The following is a 16,828-nucleotide window of genomic DNA, read 5'->3' as shown; positions in this document are numbered from 1 at the left end:
ATATATATATATATATATATATATATATATATATATATATATTCGTGTGAATATATATATTATATTATTTTTGGTAAACCGACTTGGTTCAAATTTTTCCTACATATTATTCCACAATAACGTCAATCATGGCTAACCACGAAATCCACACTCATTTTATTAATTATTATTATCATAACAATAAAGGAAAATGATAAGTTTGAACCCTGTATTGTTTGATGTACTTTTGAAAATTTAGTCCCTATAAGTTAATTTAATCTCTTTCAAAAATAAGTTAATGTAATCAAATTTAGCCTTTTTTGAGAGTTAAAGGTAACTTCATTACTAGCTTAACAAACCTGAAATACAAGTGGGATAACAGCCCACGATCCTGAGACAGACAAAGAACCGGTTGCCCAAGCTAGTTCATGAGCCACGCGATTCACTGATCTCTTGACATGGTGAACCTTTACGTTCCCTATGTCACAAGCAACCGATAAGCTTCACAAGCATACCAATATACGAATAATCTACCATACATGAATTGAAAGCGTTACAGAAATTTAAACAATCAGATTCTAGGATGATGTTATGTTCACGTAAACCTTTCAGCCATGTTAAGGCTTCCTTGGCTGCTAAGACCTCTGCCATGAACGAGTCTTGATTACACACAAGTCGGCCACACGTTGCTGCCACAAAACGGCCATCATGGTCGTGAACAATAGCTCCGTAGCCTGCATTAGTAGAGAACATGGTTGCATCCACGTTGCATTTGAAAGTATCATGTGGTGGAGGCTCCCAACGATCCGAGGCACTTCTCACTCCCTCCGGTTGTACAGTAGCAGCGTATGCCTCCTTCCAAGAGGTTCGCAACCTCTCAACTTGGTCTCTCATTCCTTCCACAGAAGGAGTGATCTGCCTCTTAATTGTTTATAATGTTGTACTTTTAGTCCATAGTATTACGTAATTGTTAAACTCTGTAACAAAACTCGATCTTTTTATGAGGTTATTTTTGCTATTTAGAATTAATATTCATAGTTAAAACTTAATTACTCCATGTGAATGTTATTTTTAATAGTGAATATTGATTCTAAATGATAAAAATAATCTCATATGTTAATGGAATTTAACAATTATATAATACTAGGGACTAAAGTATAACATTATGAACAATTAATGTGTTAAATTTGTTTAAATTAACTTGGACAAAAATTTTTTAAAGTGACACAATTAAGGGGTCAAAATTGTCATTTTCTCTAAAAATAAACTTATTCTAAATTAATGATTTGAGGAAGAGTTAATACTTCCAATGGTCCTCCGATTATTAGCCATATACCAGTTGTGGTCATCCGACTTTTAAACGACCATGAAACATCCTCCATCTTTTAAAAAATAACCACTTATGATCCTCTGTTAAGTTTGGTGTCAAATGGACGTTAAATGTGAGGGCAAACATGTCATTTCACCTATATTCTTCTATACACCTTCTGATTAAGCCTCTAGTAGCAAGCTAACTTCAGGAACCTTCATCGTGGTTTTTGGTTACATGAGAATTCTCTATACATGCGGCAACATGAGAAACTCAATTAAGGAGATATACTTGCTAGCTTTGATGAGATGATACCTGTTAGTTGCTAACGACCGGGTTTTCTTCCACGAAGGAGACAATGACGGCATAGTTGTTGATGCACATTGTGAGGATGGATTGGAAACAGGCTCTTCTCATTGATTTCTGACAGAGAACGTGATGAACGCAAGATGAAAGAAAATATCTAGCAGATTTCATTAGTTCAAGATTATTCTGGAATGATGGTATAACAGATGTTTATATACATGCAGGGGCGGTTGAAACAAAAAATAAAAGAGGGAAAGACCCATAATGCCCTTTCATTTTTTCCTTCCTTCTTTGCTTCTGTAAGTCTTATCCTCCAACACCCCTCCACAAGGCGCATGCAGATCCTGGATGCCCAACTTAGATGTGAAGGTCTTGAACAAAGCAATGGGAAGGGGCTTTGTTGTAACACCCTGTGTTACGACCCCTAAAACCAATTAATCATTTAACCAATTATCCAAAGAAAGAATTAAATTACAATAATTAATTTGGAAATGGCCCACCATAGTCCGTGGGCCCTCACCCCTAAAACCCAACCCCTAGCCCTAAAAGGAATAGAATTAGCAAGTCTATAGTATTTAGATCCTAATTATGACTCCTAGGTATATAAATAGGGGACATAAGAGGCACCTAGAACCCCCACCACAATAATCCCTCACCACACAAGAAAGTTCCAAGAATTCCCTTAGGAGAAATCAAGAAAGGAGAAAGCTTCAAGAAAGACCCTTCGTAGCCAAGGAATTAATTAAGGCTAAGAGGTAACCCATGTCTCAACAAAACCTATTTTCTTAGCTATGATCTCCCTCTTAGGCATCCCTCTATATTCTTGTGTTTTGATGAATTGTTTACATTGATGATGTGATCTTGATAATTGGTGATATGGTTTTATCTTGATAATCTTGATGATGAAAAGGGTTTCTTGATGATTGTGTGATATTCTTGGGGAATTCGGATTCTTGACGATTATGAGTTATTCTTGATAAATTGTATTGTTTCCTGATGATTAAAAGATGGGTTACATTCTTGATGATTTAATTGTGATTAGAGCCCTAGGATGCAACGTGAAACTCGTATGGTGTTATTCTTAATGTATTGGGTGGGAATTCGCATGATTGGGTGTTAATTATGTTTAGAAAAGCATGATAGGATATGTGCCGTATGTTTCTTGCTTTTGATCCGTTAATTGTCTATGTGTCGGTATCAATTGCGTTTGAAAGTGTCTAAGCATGGTTTCGGGTTCCACAAAGGTTCCCGGGGCGTTATTCGTGAAAAAGAATCAGTGGGGGGTAGGGGACCCGCCACCTACCCGCGGCCAGTTTGGACGTCGCCGGCAGCGGGTGCCCGGCGGGCAGTCGACTGCCCGCCGGGCACCCGCTGCCCGGAACCTCGTCACCGGCGGGTGACCCTTCACCCACCGGCTACCCACTTGAAATTCTCCCACCTCGGGATTTCGGCTTCCCCGTTTGATGTTCCCCCGACCCCCGTGGTGTCCCAACGGACTCCGTCTATCGTGCCTATGTCTAGTTTGATGTTCGGGTACCATTCGTAGGTTGAATAAGTCTTATATATCGCATACTAGTTGAATTGGTATCCCGTTGGCCTAGGCGTAAGAAGTATGAACCCCTTAGGATTATTCTTAGTATGTGAATGATCACGCATAGGTTTCGTTATCTGATTTCTTCCCCTTCCCAATGTGCCAATGTGGGTTGCATGTGTTTGCTATGTGTTATGTGTGCATGATACCCCAATTCGGTTGCGATCGAATTGGTTATTCCTGAGCTGCGGTTCAGAAGCTGGCTGCGGTCAGATTTACACTCTCGGGCTGCGGTCCACAGTTTGGTTGCGATCAAACGTTTTACATGAGCTGCGGTTCATATTCCTGGCTGCGGTCAGATGACTACTCTTGGGCTGCGGTCCACTGTTTGGTTGCGATCAAACATTATGATGAGCTGCGGTTCATCGGTCGGTTGCGATCGACCCCTCCGTGTTGCGATACGGGGCAGGGTGCTGCGGGGCCGTGTCAGAGCTATATGCGCTGACCCTCATGTGTGGGCATGCGATTGGTCCTGTGGCGCTAACAAAGTGTGCTATGTGATCAGATATGGATGACTTGATGTTACGATTGTTACGAAAGCGTGACCATAGGATACATGCTAGTAACTGTATATGCTTGATTATGACTATTGGTTGTGCTTATCTCTATCTGTCGTATCTGTTCCCTACACCTGTGAATTGTGCATGCTTGGTTATGACTGTTGGTTGTGCTTATCCCTATCTGTCGAGTCTATTCCCTGTTTTGAAAGCTAGAGTCTCTTAGGATATATCTTCATGCTTCGAAATGGTTTTCATATATCTATGTATATATCTATATGTATTGTGTTTCAACGCGTTGGAGTGGGTTACCAGCATCTCTCGCTGAACAGATATATTTGGCTTTCAGGCACAGAAGAGTAGACACTGGAGCGCGCTAGAACCGTGGAGCGTAGAAGTAGATAGTTTCCCTTTCGGCCTGCGTGCCATGTTTATGCATTTACTTTGTTGAGGATATTAGTTAGTTAGCCTGTGCACCTGAGTTCTCTAGCTCAGGTGTGGCATAGCACCCCGTACTATTTATATTATGTTTTGGGATTTAATGAGAACTTACCCTTATTATATAAGCTTCAAAAGTTTCAAAATTTCGGGGTGTTACATTTGTGAAGCCATCTGCTATTTGATTTGAGGATGATACGTACTGGTAAGAGCTTGATTAGGCCATAAGATACCTTCTCCATAACGAGGTGGTAGTCTATCTCGATATGCTTCGTTCTCTCATGGAAGACATGATTCTCGGCCATGGCTATGGCGGATTTATTGTCACAAAACATGGCTGCCGGTCGCTGCATGGGTGCTTGCAAGTCGTTGAGAAGGAATGTAATCCACTGAACTTCACATACAGTGGAGGCAAGTGCGCGATACTCAGCTTCGGAGGAAGATCTTGACACCGTCGCTTGTTTCTTTGATTTCTATGAAACAAGAGCAGAGCCAAAGAAAACACAGTAGCCGGTTATGGATCTCCTTGACTCTATGCAAGAAGCCCAGTCCGAGTCTGAAAAAACATTGAGTTGTAAAGCTTCACCCCTAGGATAGAATAGTCCTTGCCCAGGCGCATTGGGGTGTGCACTGGTTTGCATTCAAGAAACCCAGCCTCAGATAGGATATCAAGTGCGTATTTTCTTTGGCATAAATTCAAACCTGAGTCATCCATTTTCGCTTCAATTCCCAGGAAATATCCAAGCTCCCCCAAGTCTTTAATTTTGAAAGCAGCATCAAGCCATGATTTGAGATCTTCAATCATACATAGATCAGGACTTGTAACTAGTATGTCATCTACATACACTAGGACTGCCATGAACTTATTATCTTTCCCTTTAGTAAATAGCGACGGGTCTGCTTTAGACTGATTAAACCCCATGTTGATGAATGCAGTGCTTAACTTGGTATTCCACTGCCGACTTGCCTGTTTAAGGCCATAAAGAGAGCGAAGCAGTTTACAGACTTGATTCGGTTTCTCATTCTGGAATCCTGGAGGCAGCACCATATATACTTCCTCTGTGAGATCACCGTGAAAAAGGCATTATTAATATCTAGTTGGTGGATGTACCAAGCTTGGGATGATGCTAAAGCCAAGAACGTTCGGATTGTTGTGATTCTAGCAACCGGTGAAAAGGTTTCAATGTAGTCAATCCCGAGTTGCTGAGTGTAGCCTTTTGCTACTAGGCGGGCTTTGTATCTCTCTACGGATCCATCTTCTTTCAACTTGACTTTATATACCCATTTACAACCTATGGGTGACTTCCCCGTGGGTAAATCAACCAGTTCCCATGTATTGTTGGCTTGCCGTGCTTGAATTTCTGTGTTCATAGCTTCCTTCTAATGACTATGCTTGATAGCCTGGTTGTAGGTATTTGGTTCGTCAATTGATGTCACTGCCATGGAGAATGTCTTATGAGACGAAGTTAAGGCATCAAAAGCTATGACCTTCGACAGAGGATGAGGTGATTAGCCTCTGTGAATTACTGCATCACAGTAGTAATCCTGAAGTTTGCTTGGAATCCGTCGTTGCTTATCAGAACGTCTTGGTTGTTCAACTGGAAAGGTGGTGTTGTTTCCTTCTGGTGAGGCAGAATCACACTGCTCTATTTCATGTGAGGCTTCATTAGAGTCAATTGTTTCATCAATACTGTTCTGCTGTGGAAGAGGATCAGTACTGGAAGCCTGCACTTGAGGTGGTGAGAATTTGTAGTTTGATGAGCCAGCATTGTGAGACAAATTAGCACTGGGAGCCTGCACTTGAGATAGATCATAGAACATAGGAGTGTTAATGGGAATTACTGGAAGGGGAGGTCCAGTTGGTTCTATCTCAGGTGCATTTGTCGAAGAGATTTTCTGAGAGAACGGGAAGAATGACTCATGAAAAATCACATCTTTTGATATAAAAATAGTCTTCTCATGCAAATCATATAGCAAATAGCCTTTAGTGTGAGCAGGTATGCCAATAAAAATACATCGTCTACCTCGATGCTCCATTTTATGCCTGGACTGTGACAGATTGGAAGCATAGCACAGACATCCAAAAACTTTAAGGCTCATCAAATCTGGATCTTTGCCATATAGTCTGTAGTAAGGAGTGGACAGCTCAATAACTTGTGAGGGCAATCTATTGATGATATAGACAGCATGCATCACACATTGCCCCCAAAATTCAAGAAGTAAGGTTGCTTGGAATCGGATGGCTCTTGCTACGTTGAGTATATGTTGATGCTTGCGTTCGACAACTGCATTTTGCTGCGGTGTGTAGGCACAAGACTTTTGGTGGATAATCCCCTTTTCTGCAAAGAACTCAACATTATTGAACTCTGTTCCATTATCAGTCCGAAATGTTTTAATCAGTGTGCCAAATTGAGTGAAAACCATAGCATGAAACCTTGTTATGAACTGTCTGACCTCAATTTTACTTTTCATCAAATGTAGCCAAGTAAAGCGGGAGTAATCGTCAACCAAAGTTAGAAAATAACGCTCCGAATCCCCTTTTAATGAACAAACCGGGAAGGGTCCCCAAACATCTGCGTGCACTAGATCAAAAATTGCTTTCGAAGTTGTAACACTTAGAGGGAAAGGTGATCGTTTGTGTTTGGCAAGGTGACAAGCATCACAAATAAAATTCTTAGTAATTGAAGCCTTGATGTCAGTTAAAAACTGAAGTTTATTCATAGGAAAGTGTCCTAATCTTTGGTGCCAGATTTCACCACTATTACACTGTGCTGCCATGATATTTCGAAATACATCCTTAGTCTGTGGTGAATCTAGCAGCAGATACAAACCATTCACTAGCTTAGCCGAACCAACTGTCGTCCCAAGAGCATCCTAAATCAAGCACTGATCTGATGTAAATATCAATTTGTAACATGTGTCTTGCAAGAGTCTACTCACAGAGATTAAGTTGAATCTGAAGGATGGGATGTGAAGATCATCCTTCAGTCTGATCTGCTTATTTAACACAATATCACCTATGTTTTTTACTGTGATTGAATTTCCCGTAGGCAAGCTCACTTCAGCTCCACATGTTGCATGATGATTATCAAAGAAATCAATAGAACAAGCTATGTGGTCTGTGGCCCTTGAATCTAGAATCCAAGTAGAGGGAGATAATTAAATTGAATTCACATGAGATATAGAAAACTTGCCTTCATGAGCAGATTCATCATATCTTTGTCAAATTGTGGAATCAATGACACAGCAGCTGTAGTTTTAGTGTTTGAAGGTGGTGCCATCTGTGCTTGAAGGAGGGATATCAACTTCATCAACTGGTCAGATGTAGTTCCAGGAGACAATGAAGACTCGGTGTTATCTGTGAAAGAGGAGCTCACAGCTGCAGTTTGTTTCCCCTTTGATTTATATCCCGGAATCCACCCCGGTGGATAACCGTGTTTCTTGAAGCATTTGTCTATGGTGTGTCCATTCATTCCGCAGAACGTGCATTTTGCCCCTTTATTAGCACCTCCATTCCTTCTGCCAGTGTAGGAGTTTACAGCAGCTACAATTTCGTCTGTAAGTCCTAGACCTTGCTGCACAGCATTAGCTTGTCTGATCTCAAAGCTGTTTAGGTTCAGATTGGCTAACGTGATCTGTCGTTCCAGTTTTTCCGCCATAACGAAAACCTTGTAAACTTCAGGCAACGGATCGAGAACCAACACATTCGACTTCAGGCTACTATAATCATCGTTAAGTCCCTGCAAGAAACGGATCACTTGATCTGTGTCTCGCTCACGTCTGATTTCATCCACTAAATTGCATGAACACTTTGGTTCACATTTACAGACAGGGAGAGGCCTTACAACATTCATCTCTTCCCATAATGTTCTACATTTCGTGTAGTAATCGTTGATTGATAGATTGCCCTGCTTCAATCCATAAATCTCACTCTGTAACGCTGAAATCTTCTGAGCATCACACTGCGAGAACCTCCGCTACAAGTCCTCCCAAACGTCTTTGGCCCTATCCAAATGCATAATACTTTGCGCAATAGTAGAATGAACAGATTTGAAGATCCAAGAGCATACCAAAAGATTGATGCGTCTCCAAGCTGCGTACTGGAAATGCTCTCTGACAGGCGCCGTGACACTACCGTCGACAAAGCACCATTTTTTTTTCACTTCTAACGCGATCCTCATTGAAATGCACCAGGAGGCGTAATTGGCACTGCCTAGCAGTGGCGGACTGACAAGGATAACATTCGGACTTCCATTTGAAGTAAGGAAGAAGGGATTGTCTAAGTCTTCCATGGCGGAACTTCTCTGTTGCGGAGTCTGGTTCCTCTGCGGAACAGTTGTGGACGACGAGCGAACTGGTGAGCAAGTGATCGGCGTTGCTCCACGCCTCTCTTGATCCGACTCATCGGAAACGGCGGCGGCGTAGCTATTCCGACGCGGAGGCTCTGATACCATGACGGAGAACGTGATGAACGCAAGACGAAAGAAAATATCTAGCAGATTTCATTAGTTCAAGATTATTCTGGAAGGATGGTATAACAGATGTTTATATACATGCAGGGACGGTTGAAACAAAAAATAAAAGAGGGAAAGACGACCCATAATTCCCTTTCAATTTTTCCTTCCTTCTTTGCTGATGTAAGTCTTATCCTCCAACAATTTCGTCTACGTAATCATCGCCGGTGTCAGAGATCAGGCTTCGGCGGCCTCTCCCACCACCACCCCGCCATCGTCAACTCCGACTATGCCCACTTCTTCTCCAGTTCATCATTGCAAGAGAGAGAGAGAGAGAGAGAGAGAAAGGCAGAATCAGCATCCTGGAAGAAGCTTCTCCAAAGAAAATCCAGAGGCAAATTTCTCCGAGCTAGGAACAGGAAAGCTACCTTGGGGTTGCCGGAAAAGTTGTTGTTGGAAGGTTTATAGTTATGGGAAACTGAAAGTATGGTTTCTGGAGCAGGGATGAGGTCGGAATTGGAGAGAGAGTAGCGCTGGAGCCTAAGGAAAGCTAAGATACAAAGAAAGAAAGACGCAGTGATCACCAGCTTCCACCCTAACCACAAGGTGTGGCGCACGGATGTCCACGGAGGTCCCACCGTCTCTCCTCCCTATAATTCAAATTTGTGTATGAATCATATATATATGATTCATATACGTATCAGCGCGTGTATATGAGCTGATACATACATGTATAGTTTTAGACGGAGAGAGAGGTGCAGAATGCCTCCAAACGTATCTGCCGCTAGCCATGTCCAACGAAGGGACCGAGATAAGCAATGGGTTTAATTTTGATTGGGTTTTGAATTAATATAAGAGAAATGACATGTTTGTCCACACATTTAACGTTCATTTGACACTAAATTTAACGGAGAACTATAAATGGTTATTTTTTAAAAGATGGAGAACGTGTCGTGATCGTTTAAAAGTCGGAGGACCAAAGCTGGTTTATGGCTAATACTCAAAAGATCATCGGAGGTATTAACTCATTTGAGGAATTAAGAAGTATGAAAATTAGAGTACCAAAACGCACCATATGATGCAATGAGGGTGAAGCAAAAGAGGATATCAACAAAGGTCACTTTGTTAAATTGTGTAAGACCCATTCTTCTTCTTCTTTGTTTGAAAAAAATGAAAAATTGTAAAAAAATGCCCCTCTATAATATGCCAATTATCAATGTCACCCCTGAATTATGAGTGGTGTAAATGTTGCCCCTCAATTATCAAAACGGTGCACATATAGCACCTCCCGTAACGGACATGTGGTTCCCCGTTAGTGTACGACACCGTTAAGTCGGAGTAAATATGTAATTTAGTTGTTTTTTCCCTCCATCGATTAGAAGTACCAGCGATGGACAGCGGTGGGAACCACAAGTCCGTTACGGGAGGGATTATATGTACACCATTTTGATAATTGAGGGGCAACATTTACATCACTCACAATTCAGGGGTGACATTGATAATTGACATATTATAGATGGGCATTTTTTACAATTTTCTCTTGAAAAAATTTAGGTCGTAAAGAGGGTATTTATAGGAAGATTAAGATGCATTTGTGAATATGTATTGAATGGATCAAATAATTTTGAAAAAAGGGTCAAATAGGCCCCTAAACTTTACCTCAAAGACCAATTAGTCCCCTAAACTTTACAAAAGTGCAATTAAACTTTCAAACATGTCAAATTGGGTCAATGAAGTCCAAAAATTGGTAAATGACCTGTTATTACAGGTCATTTCAATTCCGGCGACAGATTCAGGCCACCGGCGAGGAATTCTGGCATCCATTGGAGAAGACGACCAGATCTGGTCGTTCTTCTCCAATGGAGAAGCGTCTTCTCCATTGGAGAAGGCGGTCGTCCAGTCGTCTTCTCCAGTGGAAGACGACCGGATTTTTTCGTCGGTCACCGGAATTCGTCGCGGGAATCCATTGCCGGAATTGAAATGACTTGTAATAACAGGTCATTTACCGGTTTTGGGCTTCATTGACCCAATTTGACATGTTTAAGGGTTTAATTGCATTTTTGTAAAATTTAGGAGGCTAATTCACCTTTGGGGTAAAGTTTAGGGACTTATTTGACCATTTTCTCAATAGTTTTTTAATGTTTTGTCATTATGAAAGTGACGATAGATACCAGTCTTGACAGAGGATGGCTCTATGTATCCATTTGACTTTTGAGTGTTATCCTCTCTCTCTCTCTCTCTATATATATATATATAGGGGCACGCTATCATGCAAACGGCCGCTCAGGAGAGGAATAAGAATCATTTAGCGTCATTCACATGTCCAGATGAATGAATCAGATGTAATTTTTAAAAAACTACGCGGTGACATTTTCACAAATAATAACTCAAACTTTGGTGCATGTAAATGTATTATAAGTGCAAGTAGCTGGTGCACCTTTGCAAGTAAAAAGTGCTGGTAAAATGTCTTACAAGTGTACATACTTTCACTTACAAGTGCATGTAATTTTACCTTGTTAACATTCACGTACCTAGGTGCAACTAGTTATAACTATATTTGCACCTAGTTATAACGTTAGGGGCACGTAATTTTGATGCTCAATGTAAATTTTACTTGCACCTGTAATACATTTTACATGCACTGAGGTGCACTATATGAAACTGCTACTTGCACTTGTAATATATTTTACTTGCACGTCAATGTTTAATTATTTACGAAAATGCCACCGCGTTTTTAAAAAAATTAATGTTTCTCATCCCTTAGATCTAGACACGTGGACGGCGATGAATAGTTCTCACTTTTGTCCTGGGCGAACAGTTCGCACCTGAATGCGATCATATATATATATATATATATATATATATATATAAATTAAATGAACACAATGAAAACTACATGTGCACACAACAAATTAAGCACGCAAGTACTCAAAGTACTTGGCCGTCACAGTAGATAATTAATAAATCGCAAGTGGTGCAGTGTTCAGCGGCACAAATATAATGTTCGTTGGGCACATGAAAAGAAAAATGATGAAAACATATATAACAAGCCATAAAAACATACAAGATTAGTTCAGTGGCCAGGGGCGGACCTACAATGGGGGCAGTGGGGGCATCTGCCCCCACTCACCCCATCCTCACCCAGGGCCGTTCCAATCAAAATTGGGATCCTGTGCAATATTTTAATTTGGGCCCCCTTTTCAATTAATTTTTATATATAAATAATAGTTATTCAAAAAGTAGTGTCAAAAATTCAAAATATAAATAGTGTATTAAAAAAATACATCTAAAATTTCATTTAATTAAAAAGTGAAATGCGCCGTGCACACTTAGACGCAAAATCATCTACTAAACTTTTGATATCAATTTCTTCCAAAATCTCATTTTCAATAGAGATTAAAGCTAATCGATTGAGTCTCTCTTGCAACATACTTGATCGTAAGTAAGATTTCAACAATTTCAACTTTGAAAAACTCCTCTCTGCAGAGGCAACAGTAATTGGGATAGTCAATAATATTCGATATGCAATAGTAGCATTTGGAAAACAACCCATCTGTTTCAATGAATTCAATATACTCACTGCTCCTATATTTTCTTTCGATAAAATCTCTCTAAGTAATTTTAGCTCAATATACAATTCATTTCCGTCAATATCACCACACTGCTCATCTCTTTTAAGAGCTGCTTCTAAACAAATGCAACAAGACTTCAAATCCATATCAGCCATCAATTGTAACTTGTGAGAACTAAACAAAAAACCAAAAGTTTCTTCATATACTTCATATTGCTCAAACCTTTGAGTCAATGAAATAATAGCTTGATCTACAATGTATAAAAAATAATGAACCCTAAAAGATTCTTCTGGTGATAATGAAGTATCATCAGCACTCTCATCAAATTGTCTTTTTCTACGAATTTTTCGCTTTTGAGGAAACACTGGCTCAATTTCTAATTCAGTGGCAATTTCCTTTGCAATATCCATGGCAGTAGAAAAACCATTTCTAATTCGTTGTGCACACTATCATTATTTTTTCCAATCTCACAATCATCTTGATCATCTTGATCTTCTATATGAAGATTAGCATCTAACAATTTTTCCTTGGCTTCATCTTTTTGCTCATCTATTTGAGTTTTTTTTGTAATGAATTTTTCAAGAGCTCCCTTTTGAGATTGAGTTAGTTGCTCAATTTTTCTTTTCTTTTTACGCTTCTCAAACCCAGATGAATATTTTTTAGAAGACATAAAATCCTAAAGAAAAATAAAAATTTATTTAGGAACTCTATAAATAAATAATTAATCAAGAAACGAATTAAAAACTCAAATTAAATAACTCACAAACAGCAATTCTTTTTTTAGGAAACGAACTGTAATTTTTTTTTAGGAAACAAACATCAATTCCTCAATTCTCAAATACTCAAATTAAAAACTCATTAAATAAATTAAATAAATTAAATAATAGACAAATACCTGTGTTGTAGAGTGTAGACTGCAATCAGAAATTATGTGTGTCTCGTCTGCGATTTGTCCGTCCTCAGCTCGTAATTCGGAAATCGGAATTCTTACGGTAATTGTCCAATTGATGCCTACTGCGGCACTGCCTAATCAAGGCACTTATATAATTTAGGTTAGGTTAATAAACTTGTGGCTTGGCTTTCAAGATTTGTTTGAATTGAATGTTGATTGGCTGATTAAGGCATTGCGCTGCATGTGATGTATATATATACTAAATTTTTTTTTTTTAAATAAGGGGCCCCCAAATTTTGGGGGCCCTGTGCGGCGGCCCTGGGCAGACTTGCCCAGGGCCGACCCTGTCCTCACCCCATATATAATCCTTGTATGTATATATGTATATATAGTACAGGATTTATAATAAGTAAAAGAAAATTGAGAATGGTAAATAATAGGGGCGTTAGAGCAGTTGGTAGAGGCGTGGTTTACATTGAGGAAGGGCAAGGGTTTGAATCCTTCAATGGGTTTTCCCATTCACTATTTTTATTTTAATGCAAAACATTAATGTGGTTTCAACTTTCAACATAGCTTTGTTTTTTTCTCACTATTATTATTGCTTCAACACAGACATACCGTCTCTTTATGATTTTTAAATATTAATTAATGATGAGATTTTTTACACACACATATAACTTTTTTTTTTTTAATTATTAATAATGAGATGTGCGGTTTATAATGTGTTTTTTATTCGAATTATTTTATCAAATTAATTATGTTTTATATTTTGTTATGAATATTTTTATAAAGTTTTGATGTGTTTTATTTTTCGTTCATATCTAACTATATTTATAACTATACTTCTTTAAGTGTTTCATTTTTTTTCCTTTCAAACTATCTGTTTTATATTAATGTTTCGCCCCAACTGGAGAAAATTCCTGGATCCGCCACTGTTAGTGGCACAAAACCAACACAGAAAAGCACACAAAGAACAGTATCTTAGTACACATTTGTAAACATGCATAAGTGCAATGTATAGTATACCATTATGGGATCAAAGTAAAAACATTACTATTCTAAAAACCCCACATCTATGTTCTGAACAATGTTAACGGGTGAAAGCCATAATTGAACATGAGAACATAAAGCATTCTTGGCCATTGCCAACATACTAACTACAATGTAACAACCTAGCTAATCTTTGGTGCTACAGACACGGCTCGTAAGATAGCGCAAAGCACGTGCCACATTTCTCGTACGATGCGCATTGATATCTACTGTGCAAATCTCCCCATTTAATGGAAGTGTAAGCGTTCGAGTTCAGCTCAGTCACCCTTATCTAAACCACACTCCTATCTTCCCACACCTTGGCCAGCATAAGTTTTCATGTGGCGCATAGCATAGACTCCATAGTCCACCTTGTTCTTGGTGTCCCGCCACTTCATCTGCATCGTTTTTGTCTCCAAGCCAAGGTAAACAGCCAACTTAACACACTCACCAACAGATTTGAAATAATCGGACAATAATAATTTCTACAAAAAAAAACAAACAACCATCACCATCTTACTAGCCAACGGTAAAACAAAATACAAGCATAAACGGTACAAAACATAAATGTAGCAAGTGTTGGAAAAATAGCATTAAAATGACATTTTAAGTGATTATTTTGTGGTACAACTATATGTGGGATCCACTTCCGATTTGGGTCGAGTTAAGATGGATTCGGGTTCTTCGTAGTGAGACGAAGAATTTGATATAATGTACGCTCAAAATGGGTAATAGGTGAATGAGAAATTGATTCTCAAAGTGAACCTATTTGAGAGAAGTCAAAAACTTAAGTTTAGACGCTAATTAAAAATTAGCATTTTAATGACTTTCGTTGTCTGCCCGAAAGTTTGTGTTAAAAGCTTAAGTGTGATTAAGCTTTGGAAAGTTTAATTGGAATTTGGGACAATGATGCTAGACAAAAGTGCATGCAAATTGTAAGCTTAATGTTAAGCTTTAGTTTCATGCTGAAAGTTGGAGTTGTGAGCTATCTTTCGTGCTCTCCTTTCGCGAGCTACTTTCGTGCAGAGCACGAGTCAATGCTATATGCATTGATTCGTGCCGCACCGTTTCGGTGCTTGCGGACCACTTGGGTGTGGTTTTCGGTCCCTGTTGGTCCCGATAGGGTGGTGAAAGTCTTTTTTCAAACTAAATAACTCTTTGGTAACTTCAACTCTAAATATCAAGTAAATAGAGTAAGTTTAAACTGCACAGCGGAATAGGTAGTATGTAAAGAGTTATGCCCAATTAATGAATTAAATACGCATGTAAGATAGAAAAAAGTGACAGAGGTATCTTGAATATATAAAGGAGATGGTGCACTCAATATATAATAACAATATTCAAGATTGTAAATAAATATCGCGTCACGTCGAACGTGTGACGAATGTTACATGCAACACGTCAAACTTGCTTAGAATAAATCACTATTTAAGCTCGAGAAGTTTGAGTCACATGCATACGTGAAAACACACTAGACCCGAACGATTAAGATTGACTGTGAATAGTAAACGGGTTAGTCGGATAAGATAGATAGATAGAGCAAATTATGTAAGTGCGGTATGTAAATGAGAGAGGCAATTTATAGTGGTTCGGAAGTGGCGTAATCTTCCTAGTCCACTTTTCTCCTTTCGCGTCTAGGAGAAAATTCACTATTTTCCACACACAGTTACAATAGTGAATAAGCGCTACACAAGCACTTCTTTCGGATGTTTTGCACACAGCTACACCTAACTCCAAGTCTCTCGCACACAGCTACACTTACCTCCGAGTATTTCACACACATCTATACTCAACGCCAACTAAGTGTCTTGCACACAGCTATATTTAGCAACTACGAGTGTTTTGCACACAGCTACACTCACTAGAGTATTTTGCACACAGCTATACTCTTTCTACAATTACAAATACAAAGGTAATTGTATCTCTCTCCAACTAGATTTTTGAGACTATTCAGACTAAGTCTCTAAGAATATTTGAGCACTTGCACTTTTAAATTTTCGTATGTATTGCACTTCTATCTCGTGTCTATCTTGTACACCTCTATCTTTTTCACTGCACTCTTCTTGTCTTCAAGTCTTCATGGCTTTTTATAGGCAATCAAATATATCCGTTGGAGTGGGATAATTTGATTTTTGAAATTTGAATCTTCATAGCCTGATATTGTTGACAATAATAGGTCTTCAATTTTGATTTGATTGTCAACTTGCCTGACAAATAATATTTTATCACAACTTGATTTTCTAGTTGTTTCTTAAAATATTATTTTGTTGTCATATTGAATATCCAACGTATCTTTGAAATAAATTCATCTGATAGAATTTATTTCTAGGATAAGTTTTTATATTCATGTCTTCATAAATATTTTTCCGTTCTGATCAAATGTCTTTCAGGCAATTTTGGATTCTTGTGGCATGTGGGTAGACTTGGAATAAATTCCTTTGAATTAATCCAATTTCTGATCATCTTGATTCTTTGCCACATTGTGCTCCTTTGACTTTGAACATCGTGCTCCTTTGACTTGAACATTGTGCTTTTCTGATTTGGTCACATTGTGCTCCTTTGGACACATCGTGCTTGTTCACATTGTGCTCCTGTAGAACATTGTGCTACTTTTGATACATTGTGCTCCTTTTGAACATTGTGCTTCTTAGCACACATTATGCTTGTTAGCACACATTGTGCTCCTTAGCACACATTGTGCTCTTTTGGTAGCATTGTGCTCTTTTTAATACATTGTGCTCTTTTGGTAGGCATTGTGCTC

General features: G+C 38.9%; 1 protein-coding gene across 1 annotated transcript; it reads right to left on the bottom strand.

Moving 5' to 3' along the window:
• Nucleotides 1-5,629: 5,629 nt before the first annotated feature.
• On the bottom strand, nucleotides 5,630-8,574 carry LOC109152134. The gene is made up of 4 exons (XM_019299709.1): nucleotides 8,191-8,574; nucleotides 7,311-8,097; nucleotides 7,061-7,254; nucleotides 5,630-6,994 (listed from the first exon to the last, which is right to left on the bottom strand). Exons 1-4 carry the CDS (start codon nucleotides 8,572-8,574, stop codon nucleotides 5,630-5,632), a joined length of 2,730 nt encoding a protein of 909 aa, XP_019155254.1.
• Nucleotides 8,575-16,828: the final 8,254 nt, after the last annotated feature.

Source organism: Ipomoea nil, unplaced genomic scaffold (assembly GCF_001879475.1).
Source record: "Ipomoea nil cultivar Tokyo-kokei standard unplaced genomic scaffold, Asagao_1.1 scaffold2387, whole genome shotgun sequence".
Classification (NCBI taxonomy): Eukaryota; Viridiplantae; Streptophyta; class Magnoliopsida; order Solanales; family Convolvulaceae; genus Ipomoea; species Ipomoea nil.
This window is presented reverse-complemented; position numbering and strand designations above follow the sequence as displayed.